At 39.1% G+C, this 17,289-nt stretch overlaps 2 protein-coding genes across 18 annotated transcripts in view; one reads left to right on the forward strand and one right to left on the reverse strand.

Moving 5' to 3' along the window:
- Positions 1 to 17,289, forward strand: part of TRAPPC12 (trafficking protein particle complex subunit 12) — a 651,202-nt gene that overhangs the window by 59,860 nt on the left and 574,053 nt on the right. The gene's annotated exons all lie outside the window — the stretch shown is intronic.
- The window catches only part of MYT1L (myelin transcription factor 1 like), a 282,484-nt gene that overhangs the window by 39,668 nt on the left and 225,527 nt on the right, over positions 1 to 17,289 (reverse strand). For 16 of the 17 annotated variants that reach the window (XM_080998949.1, XM_080998953.1, XM_080998958.1 and 13 more), the window contains 4 exons: positions 15,878 to 15,985; positions 11,772 to 11,983; positions 5,664 to 5,911; positions 1,785 to 2,021 (listed from right to left, as the gene is read on the reverse strand). In XM_080998949.1, the coding sequence (XP_080855075.1) occupies positions 1,785 to 2,021; positions 5,664 to 5,911; positions 11,772 to 11,983; positions 15,878 to 15,985 (805 nt within the window). The remainder of the gene's footprint in view (positions 1 to 1,784; positions 2,022 to 5,663; positions 5,912 to 11,771; positions 11,984 to 15,877; positions 15,986 to 17,289) is intronic. The other variant, XM_080998943.1, reaches the window with a different exon arrangement.

Raw genomic sequence — 17,289 nt, forward strand, 5'->3', positions numbered from 1 at the left:
CGTTGCTGCTATCACTTGCGCAAGGAGGTCACCGCATGGATTGGTCCTATTGCATAGAAGTCTCTTCATCCTCGGCTGCACACAAGGGAGAGATGTGCATGTATTTTATTTACATGCTGCAGTCCCAATCCATGTGATGAGATTGGTACATAAAGTAGCTACACGGAACGGTTTCCATATGGAAGTCATTTTCACCTGCAACCAAAAATTGCCACTTTTTATTTTCAAATTTGGTGGTGTAATTTAGAATGCGTGAAAGGGAATTTATTGCCGATTTAGAATTCACCTTCGTTTATTCAAATGGCTTGTATGGGAAACTTCAAAATGTCAAAACCACATTTTATATAGATGTTTGCTAATATGGAGTAGCATGGAGAAATAGCCGAGAATTAGGAACTCTGAATGTAGGTATAAAAACTTCTACCGTGCTGGGGTGGAAATTGCAATATGCTTGTTCTGTGAAGTTGTTCTTTTGGGTATCAGTATCAACCACCCTCATTTTATGAATAGTTATGTACAAAAATCCACTGGGGTTTTTTGGGTTTTTTTTGTAGAATGAACATATGTGAAGACTTTACTCTCCCATATATAACATATTATCCAGAAAAACACAAACATAATAACAGAGTCAAATAATTAAATATCCAAACATAGTATTTGATATTTCATAGTTATATGCACAAATGACGCCTCAGTTCTAAATTACTGTTCTTACTAAGTATAGTTTGTAGGTTAGAATTCACAGCTCTCCACATATTGAATTTGGAAATGTTCAGATTAATGAGCTGAGATGCTTGGACACAAAAATTCCTGTAGATGGCAGTCTAATAAAAAATATGAAAGTTCCGCTTCTGCTTGGTTTGCATATACTATCTTTTATGTATTTTCTCCTATTTTAGTGATAATGTATACAAAGCATATTCCATCATGTCTCATTTAAGCCCCCCCCCCCCAAAAGAAGAAGCTGTGCCATCATTTATTGAACGAAGATTGATATGACAGCACAGGAAAAGTGCATATAAGATCAGGCAATCAAAATGTACCATCACCAAATTCCTTGACACTAAAGTCTGGGACTGTAAGATCATGTCTGTATTACAGAAGCTTGACTATAAATTGTGCTAAGGAAAAGTTAGAACCTAACAAAGATAAACAGCACCATCATAAATAAAGCAGCACCGATGATTACCAAAAGCCTCCTTTCCAAGCAACAATGGAAAATACAGCACATTTTACCTTTTTTGTCATTTGGAAATTTGTAATGAAAATATAGTCACTAACGAGATTCTTCGTCTCCTTTCTTTTCTACCACTTTCAATGTCTGCAATGTCATCACAGCAACAAGAACACGGAAATAATCCCAAGCAGTTTACTTTTTCCCCCATTATGGTGAATGGCTAACAGCTTTTTCCAGTATAAGGACAAAAAAATAGGCTATCTATGTGACATGTCTTCTGCTCTGTTAGCAAAGCAGTTTCTATATGTCTGCATTCCTTAATATCCCTGAATATGACAACCAAAGTTGATAAGCTAGGCAAGTTAGTTGCACAAAATTGCAGTCCCCTGTGTTCATTCTAAATTGAACTTAGATAACCAAAGTATACCTTGAATTTCTGCAATGGAAATCAGAAGGATATGGAAAATGAGCACATAGTTAGTAAAACAATTTCTAGTTAAAATATTTGATCAGATGTCAACCATAGCTGCTTGTGGGTAAATCATTTCCACCACCACCACCACTACTTCTTAGAAATTCAAGGGAACAAAGCATGAAAGAGACATACACTGATTTCTTTTGAATCATCTTCATCTATCCTACTAGGCTTCATTTTTGTGTAGTCCACCGGCAAATCCCAGCAGTCACTCTCACTCAGCTGGTAACACCTGTTATTCATCACAGCCTGTTGTTGCGGCGACATTGGTTCTAGGGGCGTCAAAATGGTGCAACAGCCATCTCGTTGCCGCTGCTTGTTCAAGCTCAAGTCTAACGTTCCATTTTCATCAACTTCCATATCAGGGTTCTGTTTAAAAACACACACATGCCAAGGGTATAGAGTTCAGTTTGTTGTCATCAATTATTTCCCAGCACATACAGAGTTATAACCAAAAGGAGTGCTCCATTTACAATTCTGCTTCCTGGCAATACTGCTGTATAATCTCTGCAAAACATTTTCTTGTTGCAAATTCTGCTGTCTTGATTTTAACTCCTTGACATGTCTAGTTCTTTGAGTTAACAACTATATGAATCTGATATGGCCTGAAGCGCCTTAATTAGGTGAGCAATCAACAACAGAAGCTTAAACGTTAAATATCAGCAAACCTTTCAAATGCTAGCAACTGTGGAATCAGAAAAGAGAAGTTTTAAGTACTAAACAAAAAACACAAAAAACATACCATTCTCAACCAGTAACACCAACAGGCAGTTTCATGGGACTGGCCCCCATAAGCCTCTTTGTACTGTGCTTGCCACCTCCATATAAAGTGGAAATGTATTCAAACCACACAGACACCCCATCACAGACATTCAGTGATAAACTGCCTTTACATTCTACAAAGTCCTCCTTTATAATCATCTCAGCTTGGGGAAATGAAACTGGTACTGACATTCCCTGCAGCGATTGAGGAAGTGTGCTGGGAAAGTGAGGCATTTTCTTTCCGCCTTTCTACCTTTCCTTCTCCCTCTTTTATTTCCTTTTGCAAGTGAAGCAAAAATATCACACACACACACACTATACACACCTTCGAACCTTTGTTTTCCTAAAGCCAAAATGCACACAGCAATTCATATTTTAAGAGAGAAAGACCCTTCTCCCAAGAAATCTTATTTCAAGCGTGGCTCTGCTTCCTCATGTTCTAGCAACCTGCTTTCCTTACAGTAATAAAAGCTTCCAGAAGACACTCCAAGAGAAAATATTTTCCCCATGCTTATTACCTAGAAAAATCATACATCACAATCCTGCTTGGATACTGTTTTTAATAGACCAAACTTGATTATTTCCTTGATGGTGATTTGGTGTGGCATTTACCTTCCCAGGAGTACCATTTCGATTTTAATAAAAAGGGAAAACATTGGGGAAGGGGGAATCCTCTTTTAACTTAAAAAAAGAAAATGCAACATCTCCCGGTGATGTTACTTAAATTTCTTCTACCTAAACTGGATTAATATTACATGCCAGGGAAAAATAGGTTTTCCTCTCTTCTGTATAATAATACAATGAATTCAAGTAAGATGAAAACAAAAGCTTTCTCCTTTTCTCTAAATTGACATTAATTATTTCTAATAGCTACTTTTGGGATAAGCTGTATTATCCATTTATCTTTATCTTTTGTTAAAGAAAATTTCTCTGCAAAAAGCAGAATATGTTTGCCAGACACAAAGTTCACTTATAGCTTCAAAAACTTGGTTTGATTCACCCTCTGAGTGTTTGTTTGTATAGCCATCTAGTGGTCTCATGAAGGAAGCATAGGTTTGCTGGGAAATGGTTTTAAACAAGCAACATCTCATTAACTCTCTGAACCTTTTTTTTGTTTTTTGTAAAGATGAAATTTCTTCACATTTTTTTTTTAAGAGTCTTATTTCTTTTCTTTTTTTAAGACTGAATAAATTATTTAAGTACACGGTCCTAATTGTAAGGATTGCTCCTTTTTGTAATTAGTTCCTTTAGGCTCTGCCAAGTGGTTGTTAATCTATTAAGTGTTCACTAACACTTATAAAGTGGTGTCAGGCTGTGCAGCACGACTGTGTTGTGTTGAGCTGCATACTAGGGCTACTGAAGACACCTGGGATAGCTTTATATTTTCAGACTAAGGTCTCTCAGCATTAGTGACGGACAGACAGACTTAAGTTCAATCCATCCCAGTTTTGCGTGAGGGTAGAATCAAGTCTATCCTGTCCCGTTTCTAGGTGAATTTTTAAGGGGAAGTCTTTTAAAATCCACATGGTGTGGGGTTGGGGTTTTTTTTTTAGCACCTGAGTATTTGTTCCAGGTATTTGTACTTACTCTACCGCATTTGAAGTGTGGGGGTGTCAAGGAACCTGACACTCAGGCTTTGGGTGGCTAGATAAACATTATTATTTTTAACCCAGTTTTAAAGGGCAAAAATCATTTTTAGAAGAGCAGCCCTCAGTCGCCCCTCATAAAGGATTGTGGATTCCAAGCTGGACGCGTGATCCAGATATGTTGATTCTCCCAGATCGAATCAGGTGAGTCTGCTTTGGAGTACAGGTTTGGCAGATTTCTCCTCCATGCCTAGCTCTGTGTAAGAAGTGTGGTTCTGACTAGCTAGCTCCCATCTTTGTGTACAGATACACGAGCAAAACAGGCCTTTCGATTAGTCAGTAGGGGTGCGTTAGCTCCTCATGTTGTTGGGAAGCCTAGCTCAGTATAGATCTCTTTTCTCCTCCCAAACTTCCAATGGGAAACAGTTGGTATTTGGGGCTACCTGAGTTTGCACGCTTATTAGCAACAGGACTAACAGCAGTAATTCCGAGTCCCCACTACTGATGTGTCATTCAACATGGGCAGAACCCTCAGATCTCAAGTACCACCATGGGGAGATTCTCAGAAGTGAGAAATCAGAAAGCTATTTTCAAGTCCCACACCAAAGAATGTGGAAAACAAGCCTTAGTTGCTAACATAGAATGTTCCTTAGGGTCAGGGTTGGAAACAACAGTTTTTAAACAACATCAAAACACTAATGCATGAAAACAAAGGAATGTATTTTTAAAATGTTTTCCATTGCTTCCAAAAATTTAGATCATGGCTTAAAGTTTTTTGAAATATTAAGCTGTAAATAAATGTACTTAATTATTTTTTTAAAAAAGTGGGTAGTCACAGACTTTCCATGGAAATGGAACATCTACCTTCAGTAAGTCTTCAACCTTTTCAGACTCAGGGCCCACCTTTAAACCCAAACATGCATTTCAAGACACATTTCTTAATTTCTAAGCATAAATCTGTATAATCTTAGGTCAGATTTTTCAATATGTTCAAGACACTATTAAGTGAATATTTATCACTGGACGTAGCAGTTTCCAGGGAGACACAAGCACCACACAAAACATACGCGCAACATACAAGATGGAGTATGGTTGAAGTTTGAAGTTGTGAGGCGAAGTCACTAATCTTCCTACTGCCCTGCTAATGTTTATTTGTACACACATTATAAAAGTAGGCCTACTCAGGAGTCTAATTCTGCTGTGCCAAACCACTCGTACTTGCCATGCAAAACAAATCCATTGCCAAATTATAATTTAAGTAAAAAAAATAAAATAATACACCAATAAGCACATTAAAGCTATAGCACAGACTGTTCAGTGAATTCAGCTGACATAACCTTTGTAGTCTCCGCAGACCTCACCAGTTAAGGAAACATTTAACAATAACAGCAGGCTTTTTATTCGTTTCCACCCTGTTTTTTAAACACTGTATTCTGAGCTAGATCATATCAGATGGTTGCTGCTGGACTACCATAGCAAAGCTGCAAGATGTCACTGCTAGAATTTATATGGAGAACAAGATTAAGCATCCTTGGAAGCTCTTGCTGTATTTATCATAGATGATTAGTATGATGCCAGTGCAGACAATAAAGCGTTATGCATTTCCCCATTCAACAAACAAATATACATAGAGATATAGAGGCACAGGTTTGTTTGTTTTTACCCTGGAACAGAGATCCTGAGGTTTAGTGGAGAGGTTCTGAGGCATCTCCCTGCAACGAGTGGAAAGGTTCAGTATAGCAGTAGCAGCCATGTGCGCTGCTTCCATGTCATGGGTATAGTCAAAGCTGCTCTTGCTGCAGGTACTGCTGGCGCTGCTGCCTCCTCCACAGCTCATATTGCTGCTGCTGCTAGGGGCATAACTGCTTGTTGTGCTGCTAGTTGGGCTGGAGTTCTTACAGTAACGTTTTGCTGTGGGAAGGAAATATGACAAGGATGACTCAAAAGGGCTGGCACTTATGTACGTACATGTAAAAAAGCAATGCAATCTGCAGAGAATGGTGTTCAAAAGGAACTGCAAAGACTATTAAGGGAGGGGGAAACCCAAGGTGTGTGTGTGTGTGTGTGTGTGTGTGTGTGTGTAAAGGAACCGCTCCTGATAATTTTATGATATGTGAGTGTGGCTTCTTTTGCACAAGAAACCTGGATGTGATACTGCAAAGAAGCAGAGTGATAATCTCCAGAGTATTCTGCAGCGACACTCAGATCAGTTTTATAGCAAGCAAAATGTGCACAATGCACTATAAGGAGGGCTTTTAAAAAAACAAAAACCACACACACACACACACACACACACACACACACACCCTCTGTTAACTGTTGGCAGGAGAAGAAGGAATGCACTGCCCCAGGAAAACGGGAGAACTTGCACAAAGCTCCTAATTCACACTATTTTCTGGGGGGGGGGGGGGCTGACAGAAAAGAAGCTCACTGAGAAGATAATATGCTCCTCTGTGTTGCCTTTGAAAGTGTTGCTACCTAAACAGTACATTAAGAAGGCATCCCCTCATGAGCTGAACCTGGAACTATTGGAATTCCTTTCTCACCTACCCAGCCAACTGTTTATGTAATATTAAAAGCTATTATGTCTTGACATAATATTTTTTTTGACAGCGTCTAATATACAAAGGTTGGTTCAGATGTAATGTCAAAAACCATGGTACCTGAAAGTTTTGCCTGTGGGGCAAATAGATGGTATTGGGGCAAGAATATAATCAGGAAAGTGGCACAGCGTTAAGGGGTAAAATTTCCTAGCCCAGTTCTATGGTTTTGATCTGAACCCAGCCCCTCCCCCTGCCAATTGCAATGACTATTTAATTTCTAAACGCCTCAGGAGACAAGAACGGAAGGGAAAGGTACTGGATCAGGCTAAAGGACCATCTACTCCATCATTCTTTCCTCACAGGAAGCTCACAAGTAAGGACCTCTACACACTTGGTCTATGCATCTTCTAAAGCTATCCAGGTTCATGGCCATCACTACCTCTTGTGAGAGCAAATCTAATAGTTTAGCTATGCCCTGTGTGAAGAAGTGCTGTCTTCTGTCTGTCCCGAAGAGCCTTTTCACAAAACTTCCATATCAACATCTAGTTTTGCATGGTGCAGATGGAGGGAAGGATGGGAGTTTCAAAGCAATGTCTGGGTCCCACAAAAGTCTATGCATAAATAGATCCTAAGCTTCACTGGCCTAGGCAGTCTCTCTGTTTTAGAAGTGGTCATGGTGATTCAAACCATTTGATTTTAGGCATCTAAGTTGTGTGCCTTTTTGCATGCTATACCAATATCATTTATTATTTTTTTTTAAAAAGAACCCTTCTTACTGTCACTACTTTATGTTCTGAGCACGCATTGGTCACCTGAAAAAAATTTTATGATGATCTTTGACACAAGCTATGGCTCGATATTAACAAAAGTTCAAACATTCCTCAGTTAATATGCCAAACCCTTTGCTCAATTTTCATTTTTAATCATCTGGCACCATAAGCTGATGTTTAATTTCCAGATACTAAAATAATCACAGATATTTAGACAACATTGTCTATTCAGAGAACAGCTCAACCCATTATTTGTCCCTGTAATACTGAAATAATCAATATGGCTCAATATATAATTTGTTGACAATATGAATGCTATGGGGGAAGTGTTGGGGCATGTCTGAAGAGGAGAAAACTCAGGTTCACCTCAGACACTACAAAAATACTTTAGACCATATTTCTTTTTCCATCTCCGACATCAACACAATGAAAAATTACAATTCAACAATCAATACGCCACCAACTCTACAGAGATCCATTGGTGTATTATCTATATAGTCAGATACATCTGCTTGCTACAAGCACACATGACACAATATCATGGGGACAGAACAAATGTTTTGTGTACAATAGCAAGAATGTACAAAGAAAAAAACTGAGGTTGAAAAGGAAGCACAATTAATTTGAATGTCAGCACAAATCCTATTCTGAAAAACACTTGTTTCTTCTCCTACTCCTTTTGACTTTCCCCAAGTCATTCCTCATTTCCTTATTATTAAACCTCTAACTTCTCTGCATCCAGTCTCTTATTTGTTTCTATTGCACAACCTATGATCTGCCAAGTTGAACACAGCCCTTCATCAACCATAAAGGTCCAGCCGGACCTCAATAAACCCCTTTTGTTGCTTGCTTGAGACTTGAAAACAAATGCATTCTCTGTGTTGACACCTTCCCCAGTTGTAGACTGTCCCTTCCCTGGAAACATGTCTGCCTTATGGCATTTTGGCACCAGACAGAGACCTGTTTATTTGCCCAGACATTTATGGGTTGTTAAGTACAGTTATGGCAAGTTGGCCATTGCTTCAGTTTGTGTCTGAACCATGACTGAATTTTAGAGTTCTGTTTTTATTGTCTCATAATTGTTTCAAATTGTTGTAGTTTTCAATTACGTTGTAACCCATCCTAGATTGATGTGATGAGGAACTGGCTAAGCACATATTTTTAAACAAAATATCAGGAGAAGGGGTGATAAGGATATGACTATCACAATCATATCTATTTATAAGTTGTACAGAACTGGTCAAATGTAAGTTCCCTGGGCCAGGAAAAGCTTACTTCTGTATTATATACTAGATTGCTGCTGAAGCATAATAGACTACTTATTAGTAGCACCAGCAGTGCAATCACAACATTGGTTGGATTAAATCCCGGTACTTCTGCCTAACTAGGCTGTGTTTTGATGGAATTATAGCTATTCTCATCCAGTGATCTTCTTTTCTTGCTTAATTCTAAATACAAGTGAACAGATAAGAGAAGAAATTTGTGTCAGGACTGAAGGTTGCATCTAACAGTATAACTGCATGAGCAGAACAAATACTGTACATGCAACAGAACTTCTTCTCCCTCTCCCCTCTCCTGCCCAATCTGCTCTTCCTAACCTTCGAGAGCAAGTTTCGGGTGTATCTGTGTAAGGGGAGGAAAAGTTCCACTGTGTGAGCAGAAGTCATTTGTCATGTTCAAAGACTTTGTTGGATACAAATCCTTACATTGAGGGTTGACCCTACCATTAGGCAGAGTGAGGTGGCTGGCTCAGGTGACTGAGTTCGGCTGTCACGAAAGGGCAGAAAATAATTAATTTATTGTCATTTTTATTTTATTTTATTTTATTGCTAGGGAGAGATGCTTGTGGTATTTTCTGCATCATGTGCCAAAATAATTTGGCCAGTCTTGGTTACTATGCACCTTGACTTTAAGAGTGCCACCATTTGCTGCTCTGCCTCAGGCAGCAAAACGTCTTGGATGGCCCCTATTAGCCACTTTGTACTTTCAACATTAACATCAATACAACTACTGTAGTAACCATCACAACACCTTTTTATGCCTCACATACAATACAGGCCAACTTCAGTTCATACTTATTAATAAAATGTTCTCTCACCTTGCACAGTGCAGATAAGCCCCATTTAGATGTTCTCCATCACTGACAATCCAGTTCAACAAATCCTCACGGAATAAGCCTACACCTTAAGCACGTTCTTAGGCTTCTGGCCTCCCCTAAGAATGCTTAAGTTCTTTAGTGAATTGAGGTCCTAAAAGGGTAATTCCTTGGTCCTTACTACACTTTAATTTATACAAACTATCCATGCCAATTCTTGTGTGTGAAGGCTTCAATGCATACACACAATAGCTGTAATCCCTTTCAAAACCCCACTAGTTCCTCAAAAACTCTTTCATACCGGTTTTATGAAATTTGTGTATAAATTGACATGAGAAAGTAAAATCATGGCTAGGCTGCCATTTATTGCCCTGCTTCTGCAAATGAAATCCATTACTGGGTTTGCGTGAAGCATTACCATAGTGTGTCAGATAACAGACTTTGTAGACTTGTTTTTCACTATATACTCATCCTTTGTTTGTTTTTTTTAGAATAAAAAAGAACTCAGAAGATGGGTGTGTATGTGTCTCATACCTGCGTTTCATGTCTTCCCCCAAATAAAGATAAATTAAGTTATTGTCCAATAACAAGAGAGCACTGTACTAATCAGTCCAACAAATGGAACCTGATATCGTTATCTATGTTTGTTACATACAAAAACAACACTACCACAGAATTTTGTTGTGGAGTCTAAATATGCGTATCGGCATCGGCACCTGGCATTCTCACACAGTTGACAAGGCCTCAGGGTCTTGGCAAGACTCACACATGCTGACACCTGTCTGGTGACCCCTTTTGCTGGGCACCTTGTGTTGTGAGCAGCTGGATAGGGAGTGCTCTGTATTCCAACACAGTGCTGCTCCAGGTATAGTGTGAACTATAATCTAAATTATGTCAGGATTGGCTGTGGGTGGGAAGGGATGCAGAATTACCATACAAACAGGTCCCAGAAACACTCAAGCCCTCTTCACCATGATGCACCTAGAAAGTTGGGCAGACTGCACACCTCCCACTTTGTCTACACAGAATTTCATTACAGTCCAAAGACAGGATTGCTCAAAGCGTCATCTGTTACTCTAGATACTGCTGGCATGCTTAAACAGGCAACAGAAGTTTCTTGCTTTATTTAAAGAATTTACAACCCCCTTTTTCTACAAAACCTTATACCTTGAAGGTTGCCTCACAACAAAACGATGCGAGCATTCTCCAGTTCATATATCTTTCACTACTTTTCACACCGATCTCACTCTATGTCTGTTCCAAGATGTTAGGTCTATTGTGGATTTGTTTGGACTATGGTTAAGATTGTCACTTGGACATTACTGTACCTCTTCTTCACTGCTAGAAACCAGATTGTTTTACACTGACATGTTGTATATTAAAAAACTGAAGTGAAAACATGGCACACATCTCCCCTCCCTCCTTCTGCCCACAAAGGTCTAGTAATCATGTGAAGTCTCAGTGCTAATCTATATTCCACAATCATTACACCCCCCCGCCGCCCCCTGCCAAAGTAGAGTCATCAGCAGAATCAGGTGATATATAATAATTACAGGTTTTCCAGCACTACCCTCCTTCAGCCCCAAAAAACACCCCATCAAGAATTTGGTAATATATTAGGGCCATAATTAACATGACTAACAAAAGGTGTTGGAACTGCAGCTAAGTTCAACACATTTTCATTTCTCAAACCTCAGAGAGCAAGCACATTATCTTTGTGAGTTAGCAAAGCATTACATAAGCCATAATTCTGGCTCTCCTAGACATTAAAATGGATGCTAAACCACATGGCCTGGGGCCACTGCCCATTTGTATTGCAAACTTAATAACAATAATCCACCAAACTCAATCATTAGACATTATTTGGGGAGGGGAGAAACAAAGCAATCCAGAATCCAGCATGATATAAAGTTTTTGACATGTTTGCATGAAAAGTTCCAGGCAACACCATCATCAAATGAATAGAATTCCCTTAATATAGCAGAAGTCTGCTTATCTGCTTTAAAAACAAACAAAACAAAAACACATCCTTATTCTTGTTGCTTTTCTGCAACCTACCGTTGGCCAATTATGTCAACCTTGTGTAATTAAGGACCAAGTGATATTGACCTGTGCCTCAACTTTTTCAGCCTAACGGATCGGGCCGCAGAAGCAGTTGTGAGTCTCAAGGCTACAATTTCTGACATAGAAAAAGGCAGAAATCATACCATTTTTATTACTACCAAGCAGGCAGGTGAGATAAATAGACTTCCGCTCTATTACATGGGCATGAACATATACAATACTCAGATGCGGTCTGCATAACCCACACCATTGTTAGATGCAGATTGGTTTCTGATGATTAAAGAGTGTGCACCTCATACCATCATATCCTTTGGGAGAAATATCCCTTGATTGCACCTTGGGAGCTATGGCTCTCTTGCCATATGCATGGTTGTCATAACTGTTATATTCAAACGTAGTCTTAGAGTATTTCTCTAGTTCCTTGGCCAAGTTGGAGCGGGGCGTTGTGGTGGGGACATTGTTTCTGTAGCCATACTGAGGGATCTCCAGCTGCTTAACAAAACACATGGGCCTAGAAATTAAACAAAAACAAACACGTACAGTGTGTTAGACAGATAGTACACAATTTGAAGCCTTGATAGTAACACTTCTTACAGTTTGTTTACTGCACACAAGCGGCAGCAATGCATTTATTTATGTATTTAAGCGCTTAAGTTGTGTTTTAGCAGGACACCTTCCTTCAACAAAAGCCCAGAGAAAACAAATTATAATTACACCACATGTGGCTAATAGCAAAAGAAATAGGGAAATGGTCCTATTAAACCACCACCACCACCACCAACAACAACAACAACACACACACAGAGAGATATGTTCACACAGAGATATGTTCCCTTGCTATATGAGGCAATAAGGGGAGGAGCATAATTACAGCAGCTCTGCAAGGAGATAGCAAAAGTTACCTGAGCATATTACATGTGCATATAAGTTTTGGAGCAATAGCAATTCCAGGGCCTACCTGCCCCTGGAATAATTTCTAAATCTAGGATAATCAAGGTGTGGGCAATGAGTCCACATGTGCTTTGATATCTAGTGCGTCCACCAACCTCCTGAAGTCTGCTCATTGAACTATACTGCCACTGGCCCGACATTTAACATCACTAAAATTTTGAACTGGTTAGTGCTGGCACCATCAGTCTTTTCAGCTCCCCAAGAGGGCATAATGGTTGACATGCCTCCTTTACACATACTTTTTTCTCACCTACCATTAAGAAAAGGAAAATGCCATATTGGCAGGCTCGTGTGGTGAGATCAAACAGACCTTTTTAAAGTTCTGTGATTTGACTATTTTGCTGTTTCTTTGCAGTATCTATGGTCTTATTTCAACTGCTGTTGACCTTAGCATTGCTGGGAACTCATTATTGCAACAAATCATGGCGTGTAATACTGTGTATAAAATTAGAAGCTTCCCACAACCCCTCCCCCGGAAGAGACCAACTCACGTCTCTTCAAAGGTGAGGGGTGGTGGGACAAACTCATCCCTGATAAGTGTGGCAATGTCATTTTCAAGTGCTTCCCCACTGCAATCATAAAATGGCAAATATATAACAATGCAAAATTTAAAAACATCATATATATATATATGTGTGTGTGTGTGTGTGTGTAAAAAAAACCCTTCTAAGCTGAAATAAAATACAGATGGCAGATTTGCTCCAATGCATGACTGTAAATTTGTTAAAGGAAAGCCTCAACTGCACTATCATGGATGGGAGCTCAAATACGTATTAGTTCGTTTAATAAGATGGTCTGATAATATAGCTTGGCCTCTCAAAGTGAATGTGAGAAATGTCACATAACCATAAACTTTTAGACTTCCAAAGTATTATTTCGTTGGAATTTAGGTAAAAGATATGTATGTATAAATAAGATTTTATTACTCATCCACTTTGATTTTATTTCACATGCTGGGGTGGAAAATTACTTCTGAGAGAACAGAGCCCAACAGTGTTCTGCAAACACAGAACCAAGATCAATAAAGCAAAAAGCTGCTTTAAACTATGAAAATAGAATTCATATACTGTGCCGTCAAAACAAGTGCTAATTGTACACTGGATCACATATTCTGTAAATCAGATTTCTTCTCAAAAGGCTTTTAAAAATGTATCCTACTCCACTTGCAGTGCAAAAGGGAAATTTCCCCAGGAAGCACCACCTCTGTGGGAAATCCTAAGTAACCTGACTTCAGTTCTGGATGCCAAAGGCACCACCATTTTACTCAGCTTGAAGACAAAAAGGCAGAAGCATGTTGTTGCTGCTAAGGACACATCTTTAGGTCAAGGTGTGCAGCAAAACAAAAAACAAAAAAAACCCAACCCCCCAAAACTTGGGCGCTTCTTATGGGTTACCCTGTTTGAAATCAAGTTGAAGGTAATAACAGCAGTCAATACGTGCTTAGCCAGCACAAATATCACAGGGCGAGCTTCAGAGTTTTCATCTTAAGAGCTCTTACAGGAGAAAGGCAGCGGAGAAGTCAAATCTGAGGTGACAATGTAACTCAGATCACCTATCAAGATCTGAAAGGCACGACAGTCCCAGCGGCAAAAGCAAAAGTGCCAAAACATCTATTTGAGGAATCTGTCAAAAGCTCAGGTGCTGCTTCTTATAAGAAGCTTCCTTTGCATGGCATTTGACTTTGCACTAAAGAAATTCTGGTTCGAAAGCAATGGCAAGGCTACACCAGCTTTGTTCTGTTCCTCTTGGCAGCTGCCACGGAAGAGTCTTATCTGTGGTACTGCTGTTTTGATCAACAAAGGAGTTTCCCCCAAAAATTGTTTCTGAAGTGGAAGAGCATGTGGAACACCAAACCCTAAATCTGTAAACTCACATCGTATTTCTGAATGATGAACAAAATCAGCCATGCTTCTTCTTTGGAAAAATGATCTTGTTTTTCTAATGGCATGGAGAAAGCACACTAATACATATGTGATTTCTGCGCCTAATTTAACTATCCTTCTCCCCTCTCCCCCCCCCCCCATTTTTAGACTGTAGAAGAAGCCAGGAAAAAATAATACCAGGGAAACTCTGTAGTGTTTGGCTTTCAAATAGTGGCATTCACTATTAGCAAATTTTCCCGTGCTTTGCATTTTCAGTCTTCCAGATTATGGAGTGAATTGCAACAAAACCTGCAGTTCCAGGGCAGTACTAAGTGCATTTTCAAATACCATTTGAATGAAGATTAGAAACATCATTAGTAGTAAAACCACCACAAGATTTCTAAGCTAAAACACGATTCCTGCTTTCTTTTGTGTATGGACGATACTATTAAAATGTCTTTGCCACTGGATTTGCATTGCCATTGGATTAATGAGAGATCTGAAGGCACTCTAAAGGTAGCTTCAGACATCATGTTTGTGGGTTTGCTTTTGACATCACTGTAAGTCGTAAATGCATGTGGAAATGAATCCAAAATAGCCCAACATGTTTTGACCAAACCCTCAGCTTTGAGCTTGAGTTTTGGCTGGATTTTTTTCAGATGATTCAGTATCAGGAGGCCACTAAAAATGGTCATTAGACATGTCACTGTGAGAGAGGAAAGCAAAATCTAAATCTATACCTTCAAGTGAAGCCATTCTGTTAATGTTTATAATGAACTAGTTTCCTGACAGAAAACATAGGAAAACTCTCTCTTTTTTCCTAGGGAATGCTGTGTACATCTACATATATGCATTTAATTAGAAAATATTACAGCAGTTGGGTGACCTACACAGCACAGGACATAGCCTTAGGATCCTGACTCTCAAGATTCCCAAGAAAGGTAACTGCTTCAAGGAAATGCTTATAGGTTCTGCACAGGACAACCTAGAAACTGTATTCCTGAGGAATGAGATGAATCATGAATTATTGGCAGCAATAAAACTGTAAGCCATATGATGGTGTAACTTTATCATTCTTTTTAGAGAGAATAAGAAGCCAACTAAACCTCAGTGGGTGGTTTTCATTGTTAAATCTAAGAATGAAAATACTTTTGAATTAGAAATCCATACTGGCAAACTAAAATTTTGAAAAATAGGGCTTCTGGTTTTCATTTAAACTGATATTTACTAGTAAACGCCTGCTGGAAAAAACAAGACTTACCGGTAAATATTAGTTTATTTCCCAAAGATATCAACTTTTTTTCACACTGTTCTTAGTTTCAGAACTCCAGCAGGCAGCTTTACACCAAACAATGCCTAAGACAAAAATGAGCTTTTCAGCTTTATTGATATTTGCCAAAAAAACATTAACCCACCCACCCCCAGGGTATATTGGTAGGCAGATAAATGCTGAGAACAGGATCCAGAAGCCCTAATTCTAAACACTTCTTCAAGGGTCGTATACTTGTTCTTTCTTTTTTTTAGTGCTCAGGCTAACTTATTATGCAATTAATCTGGTATACGCTATTAAGTGTTAGAGCAACTCTTAATACCTCAAGACACGATCTGATGCCTGGTTTGATTTGGATGCATCACAGCTCTGATGCTTCTCTTGAGCTTTAGCCAGTTTCTCTGCTGCAGCAATAGGACATCCCGAGAGGCTGCAATTACAGAAAGAAAATGTAATTGTCGTGTCCTGAATAGCTTCATAGAGCCCTTCTTAGTAAATATAAGGAGGAAGCTTGCCAGGAACAAAATAATCTACTTTTTGATGCCCTGCGTTACTCCTCTTCGATGCACAACTCTAGCCTTTAAAGACACAGGGCTGACATCATTAAAAAAATAAAATAACTTCCTATCCCACTGTACATAAGAAAAGTTCTGTGAAACGTGTGACCCACCAAGCCAAACATACTTTCCAAGCTACATATTGCGGCATGCCAGCCAGGTACTTGAATATTACTGTTTAGCCGTTCTACAATTTCTGCAAAAAATAAAAGTTGAACGAGCTGTTGATTAACCACCATAAATAGCTGGTGAGCTGCAATCAGCTTGATAGGTCACAAGTTATGCTTTAGTTTCGTGTTCTGGTAAATGTGCAGGAGAACACTACTGCCAGGCAAACAGAATGAAAACCTGAAAATTCCACTTTGCAATACTGTCGGGCAGGATTGCCAACAAGTATTTCGAAAACTTTGTTATTTATATCACTACACTGGTATTTCAGTGGCAATGACGTGTAGGCCAAATTGCGCAGGTTAACACATTACACAATCATTGTTTTGCTTTTAAATGAAGGCTGCAACCCTGAAGCTGCTTATTTGAACATAAGCTTTGCTGAATTCAGGACTTACAACTGGTAAAGATGGTTAGGGCTGACCTGCAAAATGAAGCTGTGCCAATCGTAAATCAAAATAGAATTTAGCCTATAAGTGAAGATATTGCTTGCTGCTGAAATGGATGGAAAGCTGCCTTGGAAAGAACCCAGAATCATGACGATACAGGAGCTATGGAGCTGAGCATATAATGACAGTTCTGCTTCTGCTAGAAAACAGTTTATGAGAAAAATAAACAACACACTGGAAGTAGCATATATATGAACATTATGACGAGGTAAAGGAAAAGTTGTTTATCTGGTCATAGTTTGCAATATGCTTATCTGATTTCAAAATTTCTACAGAGGAAATCAATACACTCTATGGCAGAATTCTGAACAGAACTTCACTCTGAATCTTCCTGAAATCTAGAATGTCATTCCCCTTTCGATAGGGGAAAAATAAATCATAAAGCCATAGAAATGTTTAAGAGAAGACACGATACAGTAGACAATGTTTCCTAAACTCTTTCATGGATTACATGGCATGCACTGAGGTGACATGACCACTGGAGTTCATTCATTCAGACATCCTCCATGCCTCTTAGCAAGAGATTACTATTGCTAACCAGCAACACCCATTCTCAAAGT

Source organism: Podarcis pityusensis (genome assembly GCF_964106645.2).
Source record: "Podarcis pityusensis genome assembly, chromosome: 3".
Taxonomy (NCBI): domain Eukaryota; kingdom Metazoa; phylum Chordata; class Lepidosauria; order Squamata; family Lacertidae; genus Podarcis; species Podarcis pityusensis.